Source organism: Sphaeroforma arctica (genome assembly GCF_001186125.1).
Source record: "Sphaeroforma arctica JP610 unplaced genomic scaffold supercont1.112, whole genome shotgun sequence".
In the NCBI taxonomy this organism is placed as follows: Eukaryota; class Ichthyosporea; order Ichthyophonida; genus Sphaeroforma; species Sphaeroforma arctica.
In genome coordinates, this window is record NW_014040446.1 from 26,215 (window position 1) to 44,352 (window position 18,138).

General features: G+C 43.0%; 1 protein-coding gene across 1 annotated transcript; it reads right to left on the reverse strand.

Moving 5' to 3' along the window:
* Positions 1 to 10,813: 10,813 nt before the first annotated feature.
* SARC_02478 (hypothetical protein) lies at positions 10,814 to 18,138 on the reverse strand (the record flags this gene model as incomplete). Its single annotated transcript, XM_014303758.1, has 8 exons — positions 10,814 to 11,479; positions 12,341 to 12,552; positions 13,168 to 13,354; positions 13,965 to 14,056; positions 14,300 to 14,428; positions 15,708 to 15,859; positions 16,653 to 16,836; positions 18,076 to 18,138. 8 exons carry the CDS (start codon positions 18,136 to 18,138, stop codon positions 11,347 to 11,349), a joined length of 1,152 nt encoding a protein of 383 aa, XP_014159233.1. The 3' UTR covers positions 10,814 to 11,346.

Below are 18,138 nucleotides of genomic sequence, written 5' to 3' on the forward strand. Positions count from 1 at the left end.
TTGTGTGTGTGTGTGTGTGTGTTTGTGTGTGTGTGTGTGTCTGTGTGTGTGTCTGTGTATGTGTGTGGTGTGCGTGTGTGTGTGTGTGTAGATGAACGAGTGTGCTGATCCAGTTACAGGAACAACACCCGCTCACTATTTTCGTGGCAAATATAGTGAGTTATAAATACCCTTTAACAAGGACAAACCAGATCACCATGAGATACTATGGTAAGAGAAGGTACAGGTGGCCAGGAATAAGGTGCACTGATATAACGGTAGTGAGTTCTGCGATGTCGATATGGAATCGTTAATACTCGTATCAGGCATGTGCCATAAAAAGGGTGTACCGTATAAACCGCAAACATAAGGCGCGAATGAAACGCGCCATAGATGACTTACGTTCTTCTTACGTACTGCATCTGCGATGACGTAATGGAATCGTTAGTACTCGTATTGTAATAAGCCGGGCCTCCACATTAGTCTCTATGTTATAAACGTACTCTTAAGCAGTACGCAAATTATAAACGTACTCCTGATAGTACGAGGAACTTGAGTTTCCTAAATGTACTCTTAATAGTACGAGGAACTTAAGTCTCCTAAATGTGCTCTTAATAGCACGAGGAACTTAAGTTTCCTAAAATGGTTTTTAATGGTTTTATTAATTAAACCTTTTCTATTTAACATATCAGATATTTGTATGAGGCCATTAAAAGGCCTCAGTAAAATACCATAGAGCTTTATTTACTTTCCAATTTTATTTATATCTGAATACTTCGGTAGCGAGATGGCTCAACCGAATATAGGTTTCTAGGGACTATTAACGTTCCCTAGTTGATCCTCCGATAAGCCAACCAGTTGTGCCAGTCTGATGAAGGCTAAGTCGGTAATTCTTGATAGTGGCAAGTTATTTTTATTTTTATATTTTTTCTAAAGATAGGATTTTATGAGTCTCTCGGATTCGCCCCAGAATAGAGCGACAACGAAACACTAAATAAAATCCCTTCGGCGGAAACAGTACTGAGAGGATTATATATAGGCAATGTCTCAGCCTCACAATCCCTCAGAGTATTGCTGTTTTCACGAGGCAAACCTAACTTTATTAAACGTCTCATTTCGGTTATTTATATCGATATTTACACGATATTTAGAATTTACCTACGCGTTTATTTATTCTAAGGCATTAGTATTGCCTTTATTAGACCGAATCTTGCACATTTTAAAGTTAGCAAAAATATTAATTACTTAGACTACTTGAGCGTAAAGGTAAGTTAACTACCACAACATTTTTTTCTCTTGTCTAAGCTAGTCGTTAAGAGACAAGCTTCCCAAGAAAGACACCACTCCTTCTAAGAAGCGTAGAGCTGAAAAAAAGAAGATGGTGAGAAAAGTCGCTAGCGTTGCCGCAGCTATTACTGCTGCAAAAGCAACCGACGCCGCTGCTGATGCATTTAAGAGTATTGTAGCCAAAGTACTTGCCTCTGACAATTATAGTCAAAAGGACAATGCTTCAGATAAGGAAGTAGCCGCTCCGTTTAAGGAGACTACTCCTACTGACAGAGCCTGAGGGCCAACTATTGCCTCAACTTCAAAGCTTGCATTAACGAAGCCAAGAAGTGAGACACGGGATACGTCTCAAGACGCCCCAACCCATTTTTCTGACGAAAATCAGAAAGGAAAGTCCCCAATTATGAAGGCGTCCCCAATTATAGGGGACAAGGACAAATCTCAGAAGGAACCTATTATGGAACCAGAAGAGGAGGCAAGCTCAAGTATCAAAACCGAATCTACGTCCGAGACTTCTAAGCCGAAGCACAGAAGTAAGCTAATTACTAAATACCCTGATCTTAAAAATCAGTTAGCTACTATTATAAAAGACATGACTGTCGAACATGTAGATCGACTAGATAGATCAGGACAACACGCACAGCATTTACGCGAGCATGTTTCCCCGGACATTACTGAAGCCCTACAGAAGTGGACAGAACATCGACAGGCAATTACGCCCAAAGACTCAAGCTCGACACCTGAGTCAAGAGATGCACAGCGTCGGTATACCGTAAGAGACCTTACTGCTAGAAGAACAGGCTAATCATTCACCTGTTCTGATATCCGGCCGTGAGTCATCTGTCCTCAAAGGTATTATAGACCGATAGGTAAGTTCTGGCACCCGGCCGTGAGCCATCTGTCCTCAAAGGTATTATAGACCGAGAGGAAAGGAGATATACTCCGCCACTTGTACCCCATTGGGAGGATAATCGTCGGAAACCAGTTATGACTGGGTATGTTATTCCGACGCCAAGGGATATTAATCATCCCCGCAGACGTGTGAACGATGTAGAATTTAATCGCTTCGACCGCACGGCTTTACACCAACCCGCAGAGGATCTTCACTCTGACGAGGTGACCGACCCTAATAAATCGGTCGACGACTATACCAATAAAATAGACGTCGCCCATACTGCGCATCATGCTGATGACGTAGCATACTTTGCGAATATTGTTGCGATTAAGTAAAAGCGCATAGACCAACAACTTTAGGCCCAACGTAGACAGGACCACAGGGACAACCAGAAGTACAAGGGACAGATCAGTCGACTTAAGTCGAACTGGCATGCCAACAGCAAGCAGGTCGAGTTTATAAGCGACCATGACCTCGACACGCTAACTCGTACGCTTAATGCGTTTATGGTTATGCTGGAGACGAATGATATCGCTCCCCAGCAATGGATCTCTGCCTTAATGCAGACATTTGACCCTACAGGTACCAGTTATCTGATCCTGAAGCGACACCAGCATGATCTAGACACTTGTCGTGACTGGCCAGCTGTGTGTTGGTTGGTCACATTCTTGTAAAGTAAGAATATGCGTAGCCCGGGGCTAAGTTCAATTTTAAATGAACCAGCCGAGAACACGCCCATTCATAGTTATATTCTGAAGTTAGACGCTGACCTAAAACGTCCCGATATAACAAAGGACAAGGCATAGCGATGGTACGAATTCCTGGTTATGCACGTGTTCTGTAAGAACATAGAGAACAACGACCGTGAGAGTCTGTACACCGAGTTGCGACGTAAACACGCGACTGAGGCTCGATACAAGGGACATGAAACAAAGTTTTATCTATCCCGACTTACATGGGAACAATTTTATGATACTATATCCACTCTTTTTCCGCACATCGAGTAACATCGAAGGGAAAGGCGGCTGTTAAGAAGCCGAGGGAGCTCACCGATCACGGTTACGTATCCAGGCAGACCTCAAACGAGAGACCCCAATATACACGTGCTCGCGAATCCACTTTAACCACGCGACCCAATAAACGGGCACGCGCAGGAGCGAAGGACATGGAACCTTCATTTAAGGAGATTAAGAAATGTGCCGACGCCCAGTGTGGGTATGACATGTACCAGTTAACCCCTACCGGTTATTGGAATGGTAGACATACATCCACCTGTACACACTTTCTTACTAAGTGTGACAAGTGTGAGAATACCAATGGTTATCACACTAAGTCTTGTGACCGAAAGCCCAACATTAAGTTGGACTGACGATACTACCGGGTACAATCGTTACACAGACAGTACAACGACTCTGTAGATGAGCGTGGAATAATCCCTGTATATTGCAATGGATATAAAATCCTTGCGTTGATTGATCTGGTTCAGAAATTTTATGTATATCCGATCGTTTTGCATTAATGAAAGATATTGAAAGGAGAACACAAACAACTCATCTCATTTTAGCTGATGATAAAACTGCTAAGTGTGATACCATGGCCACAGATGTTAAAATCTCCCTGGCCGATGATAGGAATATCACTACCCAAGCTGGATAGTTAAGATGTCACAGAAGTACGACATTATAGTCGGAATGAGCGATTTACTCACTCTAGGTATAACAGTAACTGGTCTACCAAATAACATAGATCCATTAAAGGATCAATCAGACAATAACTGTCTGAATCCATATAAGCCCCCGTCAGACACAGTCAAGGCATTCATACCTGACTTTGCGAACAAAATCATGGATCTGATTCTAGTTAATCAGAAGATAAAGATCACAGATTGGGCAAAATTCCGCTTTAACGACGAATATGTCAGCCTTGACTTAACCAAGGTAAACTTTACACAGTTAAAGTGTCCCTCAAGGAACTATGTATCCTGGAGACACGAGGCTGTGGTAAAAGAACAAATTGAGAAATGGCTAGCAGATGGAGTGATAGAAATTAACTATCAACAGACGCCAGTTGGCTTGGCGTTGCTAGCCGTAGACCAACATAACTCTGACAGATCGTTTAAGAAAGTCAGAGTATGTTTAGATACGAGTCCAATAAATAAATTAATGCCGACTCATAGCTTTCCCTTACCTCGTATTAACAAGCTACTGCGAAGGATTGAAGGTGCTACAGTATTTACAACTATAGACCTTACACAAGGATACCATCAAATGCAGGTATATGAACCCCACCGTAAATACTTTAGCTTTATGTGGAAAGGTAAACAATACCGGTTCAGAGGTGCACCTTTCGGGTTACACTCTATACCAGTATTCTTCCAACAAGTAATGAAAGAAATGTTTGCAGACATGCCTAACGTGCAAGTCTATATAGATCACAGAGTCATCTTTTCTAAGACTAAGGGCGAACACGCCGCATTAGTCAGACGAGTCCTTAAGAGACTCAACGAGCAAAACTTCAAGATTAACGAGAAGAAATGTCACTTCGCAATGAGCGAAATACAGCTCTTAGGCTAACATATATCTGGAGAAGGTATTAAGATCGACCCCTGTAAGGTAGAACACCTGTTAGATTGGCGAACACCAACTACAGAAAGAGATGTTAACTGCATGTGTGGGTTTGTAAACATATTTTCAGATGGAGTACTACACTTAGCTGACTACCTTAAACCTTCTGGACACTTAAGATGTCATGAAGGCAAACTGGGAGACTTGTGGACTAAAGAGTGTGATAACGCATATAAAGCGCTCAAACACGCAGTCCAACAAGCCCCAGTTGTACAAGGGCCAGTCGATGGCGTGCCGTTTGAAATAGCAACGGACGCATCAGACTTAGCCTTGGGAGTATTATATCAGGTTATAAATACCAAACCTAGATATTTACAATTCTTTAGTCGAGCAATGAATGCTTCACAGTTGAATTATCCAACTGTTAAACAAGATCTATTAGCCATAGTGGCAGCTCTAACACACTTCCGTCTCCATTTCTGTTTGTCTGTAGGTATGTACACAATCACACACTACATATACACACACATACGCCATATATATATATATACACACGCACACATACCAGACAAACAAAGACACAGACTTTCCCCCCACGTGTACACAAGCACACACACCAGACACATAAACACATATACCCCATGGTTACACACAAAAACCACCATATACATAACACACACACCCCACGTGTACACACACACTTACACCAGACACATACGCACACCCCACGTGTACACACACACTTACACCAGACACATACACACACACTACGTCTACACAAACACACACATACACCGAGGTGCTCGTCATGGGCGATTTCCATCTTAATGGTGTAATCGTCGACTGATATATTAAGCTCGGTCACCTCGTCAGAGTGGAAATCCTCTGCGGGCTGGTGTAATGCTGTGCAATCGAAGTGATTAAATTCGACATCGTTAACACGTTTACGGGAATGTTTGTTACCCCTTGTACAGTCCATGGTCGAGGCCTTTCGGTGCTCTGTTCCTTGGATAGTAGTTGGTATTATAATCTTGGGTGATTTCTGCGTCTGGATGACATACCCAGTCTTAACTGGTTTCCGACGATTGTCATCCCAGTTGGGTAAAGGTGGCGGAGTAATTTTACATGCCTCTGGGTCTATAATGGCGTTAGAACAGGCGCATAGTTGGCCTGGCGTTCTGGTGGTAGTACCTTGTAATGTATAGATATTTAGCTCATCTGCCACATGTGTAGCGCTCAGGCCTTCACGCTTTTCGGGCGTAATTGTCAGTCGACGTTCTGTCCACTTCTGTAGGGCATCAGTAGTGCCCGGAGAAACATGCTCGCGTAAATGCTGTGCGTGTTTTCCTGTTCCATACATTCGATCTACATGCTCAACAGTCCTGCTTTTCTTAAGGTTGGCTAACTGATTCTTAAGATCAGTGTTTTCAGTAGTTAACTTACTTATGCGCGTTGGCTCAGTGGTCTCGGACGTAGATTCGGGTTTGCCACTTGAGCTTGCCTCCTCTTCTGGTTCCAGTATAGGTACCTTTTGAGAGAGGCAATAGTTGGCCCTCGGGCTCTATCTGTAGGAGTAGTTTCCGTAATCGGAGTGGCTATATCCTTATTCGAGGGATTGTCCTGACTATTATTGTCGGAGATAAGTGCTTCGGCTGCTTCTGCGGCAGCGGTAGCTGCTGTAGCGTTAGCAGCTTCTCTTTCCATTTTTTTACGTTTGGCCTTGCGTTTCTTTGCAAGCGTATTGTCTTTGTTTGTCATAATCTTAACTGATGACTTCAGTCTTATTCTCCTAAGGAATGACTGTGCTTAAGAAAAAATTTCGTGGGAGTTATCTACCTTTACGTTTAGGTAGTCTAAGGAATTAATACCTTTGCTAACTTTAAAAAGTACAAGTTTCGGTCTATCAAGGCGATATTAACGCCTTAGAGTAATTAGACGCTTAGGTTAAGTCTAAGTATAATAAAATTCGAAATAAATTAACCGAAATGAGTCTTTCAGTAAAGTGAAAACAGCAATACTCTGAAGGATTGTGAAGCTGAGACATTGCCTATATAGTCCTCTCAGTACTGTTTTCCCCGAAGGATTTTTTGTTTAGTGTTTCGTTGTTTAATCCGAGAGACTTATCTTTAGAAAAAAAGGAAAAGAAAAAAGAAAAATACTCTTGATGTCCGTAGTTATTGCATTAACCTATAGCTTGCCACTTATCAAGAATTACCAACTTAGCCTTCATCAGACTGGCACATCTGGTTGGCTGAACGGAGGATAAACTAAGCAACGCTAATAGTCCTTAGAAATCTATGTTCGGTTGAGCCATCTCGCTACCGAAGTATTCAGATATAAATAGATTTGGAAAGTAAATATAGTTATATTGACAGAACTAGACCAAATCTTACGTTTGGTATTTTACTGGGGCCTATTAATGGCCTTGTCCAAATATCTGATATGTAAAATGGAAAAGGTATTAATTAATAAAACCGTTAAAAACCATTTAGAAATCTTAAGTTCCTCGTACTATTAAGAGTACGTTTATAGTTTACGTATTGCTTAAGAGTACGTATAGTCTAATGTGGAGGACCGGCTACTACACTGGACGTCACGGGTTCCTCCGTATGCGCATTCTTGAAGGAAGTCTTCGAGCTAGTCACTTCGACCCGCACTCGTTCCAGCAGCAACACCGCACAGCGCCATTTCCTGGACCTAGTGGTACATGAAGGCCTCTCCTCCAAAGAGGCTATCCTCGCAGGCGAATTACCTCAAGGCGAGGATGTATGGATTTTATATACAGGATGGCTGGGTATTCGCGGCCACCAGCCAGATTCAATCGCATCGTATTTATCCGGTGCTCACCGTCTGTGTAAGATGGCGAACGCAAACCTGACGGTACTCCCAAGTTCTAAACATGCATCGCAAGGCTGGCACGGGCATTCATATATTTGTCGATCACGCGCTCATACTTCTCCCCTCTTCGAAAACACAGCAATACAGGCCAGCGTACGTACGGGTCCAACGCCTGCTCGACGAATATACCATAAATGCTTTCAATCGCTATTACATGGGCAAAAGTCACATAACAACAAAACTTGAGTTCTACTATCTGCCAGCAATTTCTCTGCACTTCTGAAAAATAAGAGTTTGACAGCCAACAAGCTACTGGAAGAGTCATATCAGAAATACGACTTGTAAATATGTGTAAAAGATAAAAGTGTACGTACTCTCTGCATTCTTATTATCCAGGGATGATTTCAAACGGCTGTGTCGAATTCATGACTGGAATGGTCGCCAAATAGCACACGCAGTTTGTTTAGGTCGTTTTCGTGAATACTATTAATACAAGATGTCTGAGTAGCACCAGAAGAAATAAAACTTCTGCGATGTCTGAAATTCCAGCTAATATGAGCGATTACGGTGAAAATGTGGAGTATCCCAGAATGCTGCGATTCCACCGCATCATTTTTATATATAAACTATTTACCCAGAAAGTGGTGATACACGGGGAAAATATCGATGCACACGGCGATGCGCTGTACCTTTAAGTAATATAGCCAGTTTAAAAGATGGATAGGACGATATTTCCCAATACTTGTCCAATTTGGGCTTGTAAATATTTCACTCCATGTCCGAAAGCAATTATTATTGAATTGGTATACTAAAGCCATCTCGTCGAGATCTTGATTTTGGCTCATATCTGAGATACATACAGATAAAGTGTGTGGAGAGATGCGGAGGTGGAGAAGTAGGAGGGGTTTTATTTCTTTTATTAAGGCTGAGAAGGGTAGCAACTTTTTTTATTTCTACATACGTTTACACTGAGGAAAAAATTGACTATACAGCAGAAATATAAAACCTCTCCTCTGCCTATATATTTTACAGGGTAAGTTTATTCCTCTGTATTTTGAGTTGTGAAAATCAAACATATGACCTATAATTTTTAATATATTTTTGCGTGTAATCTCCTCGTAGTGGTCCGTGTGCTTTTGATGAAGTCTGATATTACTTCGCGCCGACTTTCCCAAAATGGTTTCTCATCCTCTTCGAATTGAAAGCCGATTTCATTCTTCAGCCACTTGATTATTGTATGCTTATTGATTACCAGCTCAAGAAAAACAAGAGCAGGAAAATATTTGGATCTTTAAACTTGTATCTGTATCTTGCGTCGTTTTTCTTCAGGAAGAATCTGGAAGTCGAGGAGTGAGGACATTTCTAGTCAATTTAATTGACGGCGAAAAGCACCCCCTCATTTCCAATTTCGATACGGTGATTGTTATTGATACGGTTTTTGCTCTAGTGTGGGTCTGTCAAGCAATAACTATTTTGACGATCTCGACGACTCTCTTGGAAAGAGAGGAATTGACACTCCTTACACTCATATCACATTCCCCATTTCGGCAACAACAACAAAAAAAAATTTGATACAATATAAATACGGTCAAACAGTTTTCTGAAGACTATTTTACGAGCAGATTGATAATTAATTATTTAATTTTTATTCAAATATCCACAAACCCAGTGTAAAAATGCAATTGAACCGTGTCTTTCCGCTTGAAAAGTGGGAGAATCGAACAAATGATTTGTACTATCAAACAGAGCAACGTGAAACAGACCTTGGTAGTCCCTATTTTCAACGAATGTTTCAGCATTCCTTTGGGTTCACATCCCAGAGTTGTTGCAATTGTAGAATTTACCACTGATCTTGAGCCAACAGAGTTCTATTATTAATTATCTGATTTAGACAAGAAATCACATTACAGTTCAGGTCTGTTTATACAGCTATAAACAACTGGTGATTGATACCACACTTTCGCTTCACGAATCTCATTCGATACATTCAGGAAAATGAATTATTAGCAGCGTTGCATTTGACAATACTGTATAAATATCCAAGTACTTGTTCGATTGCTGAATTGAATAACCCTATCGTCAGTTTCAGACTGTTTCATGTATTGTACTTACATCAGAAAAGAGACTGAAACAAGGACTGGGTAGCACATATATGACTTGCTGACTCTTTGGGCTTAAAAATAAAACAGTGATCAAGGTTTGCCACGATTGTACTGGGAAATTGTATTTACGTTACTGCTGCTGAGAAAAAGGGTACAGGGGAATTTACACGCTGCATATTATTCGTTTATATTGTATGTTTTTGGGTTCAACGAGCGGTGATATATCATAGAGTCCGGGTTACTCTAGAGAAAAAGTCGTTGCTTCCGCTTCTTAATTTAATCCCTAATTGTCTTTATTTCATATTTCCCATCCGTGTCCGCGTGAAAATTGCGGGTTGGCAGATTTAATAGGCCAGCAATCATTCTTTTATTGTAATCTTTGCTGAAAAGGTCGATTGCTTCTATGTAAATCTTAATCATTTTCGATGGCATCTAAAGTAAAACCTACATCGCAATTGAAGCGAGGATTCATGGCGGCCGCATATCATAACAACCTCTGTATCACACACCACATTTTCTTTTCCAGAAGTGCAAAATTAAGCTGTCGCGCACGCCTTCGTACCATTTCTGCCGTTATATGTACAACTTCGAGTATGTTCGTATTTTTGCAGAAAATCTCAATCCGCCGAATGCATGAATGTGCTCTTGCGAATGCATGAATGTGCTCTTGCGAATGCATGAATGTGCCTTTGATGGAGAATTGATATATCGGTCAAATAGTTGACGAACGGAATTTTGAAGAAGAAGAAAAAATTTCGATGCGACCAGTCCTTTCTATATACGGATTCCTACCTGACGTTTAACTGGAAAGCTCGTTCTTCCAATATGCACGACCAACCATTGATCGCGGTAGCGTATTGTGGTAGGGTGAGATATTTGTGACAGTCTATATGATTATGGGATGCTTGATAGAGCAAAAATTGCACCGCAACTATGCTGCAGTATATTGTGATGTAAGTAGGCCATATTGAATAATAAAGTACGATTCAGTTGAACGCGACATTTAAACAGTGCGCTGTGAAACGGTGGCTCCGTCTCAATGAGTGGGATTAGAGCGTACTATTGTACGCAAAAGAAAACAATCTCAGGGTCATAAATAACACCTCAAACCATAGACTGAAGTGCAGCTCAGGCGCTCCTAATGTTATGTTGTTTTAACTGCTTTATTACCCACATACTAACTGACTTCTGAGAGTGTAGCATTTCTACCGTCGCATACATCCCAAATCTTCTTCAAGTACAAGCTCGGTCGCGAATCGCATCACACACCTTCGACCTATATGTCAACTCACTGGCTACACTTGTATATATATCGAGTGACGTCTCTCATGAGCAACAAAACATTACACAGGTCTCATTACCCGGATTTCACCTACGTCGATACCCCAATCCAATCCTCAAGACTACACTCGTTTCCCACACTTATCGTAAAGAAAATTAAATTTACAGTTTGACTGCTCCGAAATTGGATACCTAAATTGGAGGGTATATCAATCAATAGCTGGCCAAAATTGGCCACTTGGAGCGTTGTCTGCACCACCTTCCAGGTTGCACGGCCGTAGGTAGTATTATAGATCGTATCACACACTCACTGCATGACGACAAAGTCGCTGGCCTGGATACAGCTCGTGTCTGGTGTAGTATATTACCTCGCATATCACTTGTGTAACAAAGTGTGCTTTTAGTAGCGATTGAACATGTCCAGAGACTGCTCCACCGTCTCTCCTTTTTGCAACACCTCAAAGTCTATCTGCACATCGCAATCCGTAGTATAGTTGTACCCGATCACAGGAGGTGCCTGTCGACAGTTGTATCTGTAATTGTGGCAATGTTTCTGATTTAGTCATCCCTTGTGGCATTACATACGACTTGAGGAGAGTGTGCAGCTTGAAAGACATATTAACAGGCGTCGATTCCACAGATAACTGTTAGGTTTTTATCTCGAATTCGGTCGCTGCAGCGTAATCATGTCAGATATCTGATGTTTATATGTGTCCCAATCATACTTTTCCCGCACAGATTACAGCCATTCTGGGTCAGTAAATCATGCACTATATGGACATTGGCCGCTTTTGAAACCACATGTCACAAAATAAACAGGTCAGAGTATAATGAGGGTTTCGTGATTGCTATCACACAATGTGCACGCTATCTACAATGTCCTTTAAATCCACTATGGGATAGTATAGCGACACTCTCTCGTCCTTTACATGTCAGCCAGGAATCATTCTCTGCCTATGCACTTCCTTCAATGAGTGTTGATACACTTAGCTTTCTGGCTTGCCTATATGGACTGGCTGTAATTAAGCTGTGGATTTATACACAGGCGAAATTCACGACAGCACAACACGAGTCGTGGATAGCATGCATTATCGGTGCTTGCTTGGCGTAAAAAATACCAGCGCTAATCAAATTATTTTTCGCTGAGAAAAAAAAAGAGACGAAGGAAAAGTTACCTACCGCACGTTCAAAAATAGACCTGCCAAAAAAAGTAAGCTGTATTCCGCACATTGCAACAGCACTAACAACGCCATCGAGACGTACAAAGGTACAATACATGATAAAGGTACAACACATGTCAAAGGTACAATACGTGATAAAGGTACAATACATGCTAGAGAGTTTGATAATGCTTGTGCTCATGTCTCGTTCGTGTGCACTCCGACAGGACACACCTTGAGTACGACGCCATGTAGTAGCCACCCACATCATGCACCACAACAAAATCGCCTGCGTGTAGCTGTGGCAGCTGCCGTTCGTGGGCAATGATATCCCCCGCAATACAACACGGACCAGCGACGTCTGTGCATACGGATGTCCTGTTAGGCTGTGACTCATCCACGGGAAAGCCTTCGGAATCCAGCACCGATACTCGTAGAGTCCAGATCTATTTATAGCGATGGGCGAAAGGGTATGTACGTGTCTACATGAGTACTTGCATGACGGTAGATATAACGTTAATACGACTGGCGACGTGCACAAAAGTACGGTATATACACTCATGCTCCAGAGTGGCAGGTAGTTCAGATAGACAGACAAGCGCCACAAGGCTGCACCACGCTGTGGCCGAGACCCACTGTTTTTTATTAACCCTTTGAGACTGACAAAGCCACCATCAGAACCAAAGCACAGGCTCAAGTCTTGGTGTACAATCCGACGGTTGATAGCAGCTACGCTTGCTTTGAGTGGGGTACAGCTGTGTATGTCTGCGCGTGTAGCATGAACAGTGCGAATGCCAAGGCGCTGACAAATACAGAACTAGACACCACAGCTGAGCGAACATGGTTAAATAAACCATATACATATACCAATACACGCCGAATACAGCTACGCTTACCTCCGAGTGATACATGAGGTTCTGATAGGCCGGCCCGCTCCATCTTAAGTAGACACAATGCGACTGCCGAGCCACTCGGCATATGTAAAGCCACACACACTGGTGTGACCTGGATTAACCCAAAGCCCAGCACATTCACACCCACGCGCAAGTAAGCACGCATACCTCTGGGTGGTAGATCGTTCGAATACACAGATCCGCCCCACAGTGTTGCGCGGCTATGTGCCGTCCCCCACTGTTCTTCGTATACTCAATGCGACTGCCAAACCACCCGGCTTTCGCAGTCAGACTGCGCCCAAACTCAGTCAGCACGCGCGAGAAGGTGTCGTCGAACAACTGAGGAATCTCTTGCCTGCAGACGGCGTAGTATGGTGGCCAGGTGTGGTGCATGAGTGTATGCTCTGACAGCAGGTGCGTGTGCGACAGGCATTGTTCTCTACTTAGCCACACGATCATCGACGACCATCTACTAATAATGACTGAGAGATCCCTTTCTTACAGACGGCGTAGTATTGTGGCCAGAAGTGATGCATGAGTGTATGCTCTGACAGCAGGTGTGTGTGTAACAGGCATGGTTCTCTACATAGCCACACGATCATCGACGACCATCTACTAAGAATGACTGAGAGATCCCTTACCTACAGACGGCGTAGTATTGTGGCCAGGTGTGATGCATGAGTGTATGTTCTGACAGCAGGTGCGTGTGTAACAGGCATGGTCCTCTACTTAGCCACACGATCATCAAACAACATCTGTCCGTTGCATCTCGTGCGACTAACCTACTCGGGTGAAATAAACTGCGCAGTTGCGGTACAAACTGAAATCCGCGTGTGCGTAGATACGCAGCACACCAACATCCGGAGTACCACACAACAAACAAGTTACTTTGAACTGGCGTCACTGCATACGGCGGACACACTCAAGGGATTGACCAACAAGCATAGAGCAACAAGTAGAAATACCTCAGCAGATCCGCGTAATCCTGAAAGGTCGGTGTTATTGCGTCGCTTCCGAAGTTCACGGATAGGCCTCCTCCAATGTCCACGCATTTAATCTGCACGAGACATAAATGAATAGTATGTGTTATCCCATTTCAAACTACATACACACAACGCACCGGCCGGTGCATTGTCCAGGCAACTGATAAGCTTAGATACGACACAATACAATGATAAAGTGAAGTGCGCATACGGCGCTTGTGAGGCGAGTCAGGTCGTGAATTCCTTGTGAGTTTAGGGTTTTAGGGTGTACTAGGAGCCTTAGAACACTGGCAAGTACACGTACACATTGAGCTTACCTGTCCATTTGTCTGCCTGTTGATAACTATGGCAAAATCCACCACCGCCTTGATGCCGGCTACGGCCAAATGTCCTGCAACGCCCTGAGAGCCCACATGCACGTGTATGGCATTCAACCATGTGTGTGTCTGAGGGAAGTAAACACATGTAAGCAAAGGCAATAAGGCATGTGTAAGCAATGAAACAGGATACGAGCAAGAACAGCAAACGAACCACAGGGAAGCAAACGCATGTAAGTAAAGGCAACAAGGCATGTGTAAGCAATGAAACAGGATACGAACACAACACCAAATGAACCACAGGGAAGCAAACACATGTAAGCAAAGGCAACAAGGCATGTGTAAGCAATGAAACAGGATACGAACAAGAACAGCAAACGAACTACAGGGAAGCAAAAACATATAAGCAAAGGCAACAAGGCATGTGTAAGCAATGAAACAGGATACGAACAAGAACAGCAAACGAACTACAGGGAAGCAAAAACATATAAGCAAAGGCAACAAGGCATGTGTAAGCAATGAAACAGGATACGAACAAGAACAGCAAACGAACCACTGGGAAGCAAATGGAACGAGGCGCGTATGAGAATAGTGATCGTAGCATGCGCAAGTGAAGTGAGACATAACGTTCGGAAGCGGCGAGTGAGACCCTACAGAACTAACGTCTGTTCTGTGGTCTGCAGCAGACAAACAGAAACGAATACAACATCAACGCTACTATCACTCGCAGATGCGCCTATGAGAAAGCCTGGCACTGTAAGCTACTTGCGCCCTGCACGCGTGCACAAGACGATTGAACCGCATATATCACACTACAGAAACCTATCGAATACTCGTTTATGGGCCGACTGATTGGTACACGGGGTAACTGTCGAGTATCCGCTCATATCTAGTGGTGGAATTTTAAACGCAGCTGTACCTATGCATACGCTTGTTGTCGCAATAATGCTGAGTGCACATTTTAAGCGACGTCACGTATAAATACATGAACATATGCATTTGTGCATCTGATACCTCACACACATGTCATACGTACTTTATATATACCGCCTGTACTGCGTTGTGTGTACCTAGTAGAGGTATGCGAACACATGTTGATGCGTTGGTGGCAAAAAGAGCCATGCAGCCAAGGTCACGCAACTTCAAGTCTACACGCGCACAGACAATTACACACACACACACACACAAACACACATGATCACATACATACATACCTACATACATTTGATAAAACGTATGCTGCTCTAGTAAATCGTCATGAGTAACTAACAGTGACACTACAAGCTTGGGTGGCTATTGTTCCTGTGTCGGGTGTGACATGAGGGCCATGTAGACCCCACCACACAACCTCGCGATGATACACATGTACACATAGCACACTTACAATCAGAATCGCACATCCACATACTCTATAAGCTGCTATGAGGTCATCACGCATGTCTAGCAGGGGCACGCCGAACTTGGATGTACTTGTAGATGTGCTGTGTGTGGCTATAGAGCCCGCGCCAACCTGTGGGTTGATGCGTACGCCAATATACTGTGTGTGTAACGCTCCGCCGGCTGGAGGGAAAAGGAAAAGGGATAGAAATTAAGGATCAGAATCTCACGTGTTGGGTGTATGTAACGTGTAGAAAATACAGTCCAGATGCAAAGATATGATCCACAAGTATCGAAGGACGATACCAGAGGTAGTGCTAGTAGATGCACATCGAGCCATGGTATAATAAGGTACAAGGTGCACGAAAGTAAAGCTTGCATTAATCTACCGTGTGCTAGATATGGTTCGGCACTTAAAGGTCGATAGACTATTGGTATTTGGGGTTTGGGCTGACATTGCCACTATGAATACACAAAGTGTTGAACAATTCCGATAGGCTGCAGTGCTATTTGGTACTTAATATTTGGTATTTGCCGATAGTGTCTGGTGTATGCCGAAACGGCCTTGCAGAGACGTACCTCTGATGTACACAATATCGATTGATTCAATGGCTGAGATTGGCATCAAACATGTACGAGGTAGACTTTACACAAATCATGAATGAAGGAGGGTTGATGTGAAGGACCTCAGGCTCCCACAGTAGGATGTACATATAAACACCAACACACGCTCTCATACCATCAACCTCAGCGAGACAAGCCCCTCATCCTACGCAAACGAATACGTACGTTGATATCCACACCAGGGTCAGAGGCATAGAACTTCTTGGAACATCCCCACCAGAGCATTCTTGATTTTGACTCGAACATATACAATTCAACACACCAATGACAGCCAGCACATATACAGACAGAAATCAATTGAACTACCCGCAGCACCCCCTCCCCCCACCCCCACGCACGTTCACATACATACAATTAGTGTCCGTTTCTCTTGGCTTGTTTCCCCCTGGGCTTTGCACGGCTTCTGACACTCGCTCTAGTTCCGTCAGGTTGTCGACATTGAGGTGCACTCCACTGGCCATGGCCAATCGGATCTCTTTGCGAGTTTTGACTGGCGAGTCAAAGACTATGTGGCTGGGCTTGGCCACTTTGAGGGCCTAAGAAGTAAAGTTGCCAAACATTCGAATAGGAAAGAGGATGTTAAGACGGCAGATACTCTTTGATAGATACTCTGATTGTAGACGTCGTTATAGTATTTGACGACGTTTCCCGTATCCTCAGGAGCGGATAGAACACGGGTGCGTGTGGTTAAAGACTTCCACGATTGCATTGCGATAGTGTTTATGCGCTTTTGACCTGTGTACATACAGCCATCAAAAAGATATATACGCAATACAAGCACATACTGAACATACAGAAGAAACTGCACGAAGTTTATCCGGGCTTGACTACCTTCAGGACTTGCGCAGAAGATATATCTGAAAGCGAACAGGGGTAGAGACAAACACGCTATGACAGGCTGAACAATAGTCAGATCATATGCTAACACAGAACTCAGTTAAGCGCTCTAAAACTCAGCTAAGCCCCCTAAACTCAGCAAAGCCCCCTAAAACTGAGCTAAGCCAACTAAACCTCTGCTCAGCCCCCTAGAACTCAGTTAAGCCCCCTAAAACTCTGCTTAGCCCCCTCAAACCAAGCTAAGCCCCCTAAAACTCAGTTAAGGCCATTAAAACTCAGATTAGCCCCCTCAAACTCAGTTAAGCCCCCTAACACACTCCTGCTTCTGTATATTTCAGTTTAATTTGCCCATGACCGACAGTGTAAATATAGACATATTATAGAAGCCCGCGTTTGACCATATATGTGCTTGTAGGTAGATTGCATGCAGTTGTTAACATATTATTGCGAGCACAAACGTGACCGATTGAGTGTTGTGTGTCGACGTGAATATATATAGAGGAGTAAGTGAACATGCCAATGCAAAATATCGGGATGTATAACGTCGTCCGGTATCGCCACACCAACAAGGTATATAGACGTATGGTGCATGCCAATGGATGACTGGTTGGATGTGTGTATGTATGTATGTATGAATGTATGTATGTATGTATGTATGTATGTATGTATGCATGTATGTATGTGATGTATGTATGTTTATGTATGTATGTATGTATGTATGTATGTATGTATTTATGTGTTTGTGTATATATGTATGTATGTATTTATGTATGTATGTATGTATGTATGTATGTATGTATGTATGTATGTATGTATGTATGTATGTGTGTATTGACTTGCTCTGTCCACAAGACACCGGTATTCAGCTAGTAGAATCTACCACTTTGTCAAATACCTCATCTATCTACATAAATACCTACATAAATATACCTACACACCTGGGTCAGCTCGCCCAGGGACGCGGTTTCGAATCCGATGCCATTGGCATATGCGATCTGCAT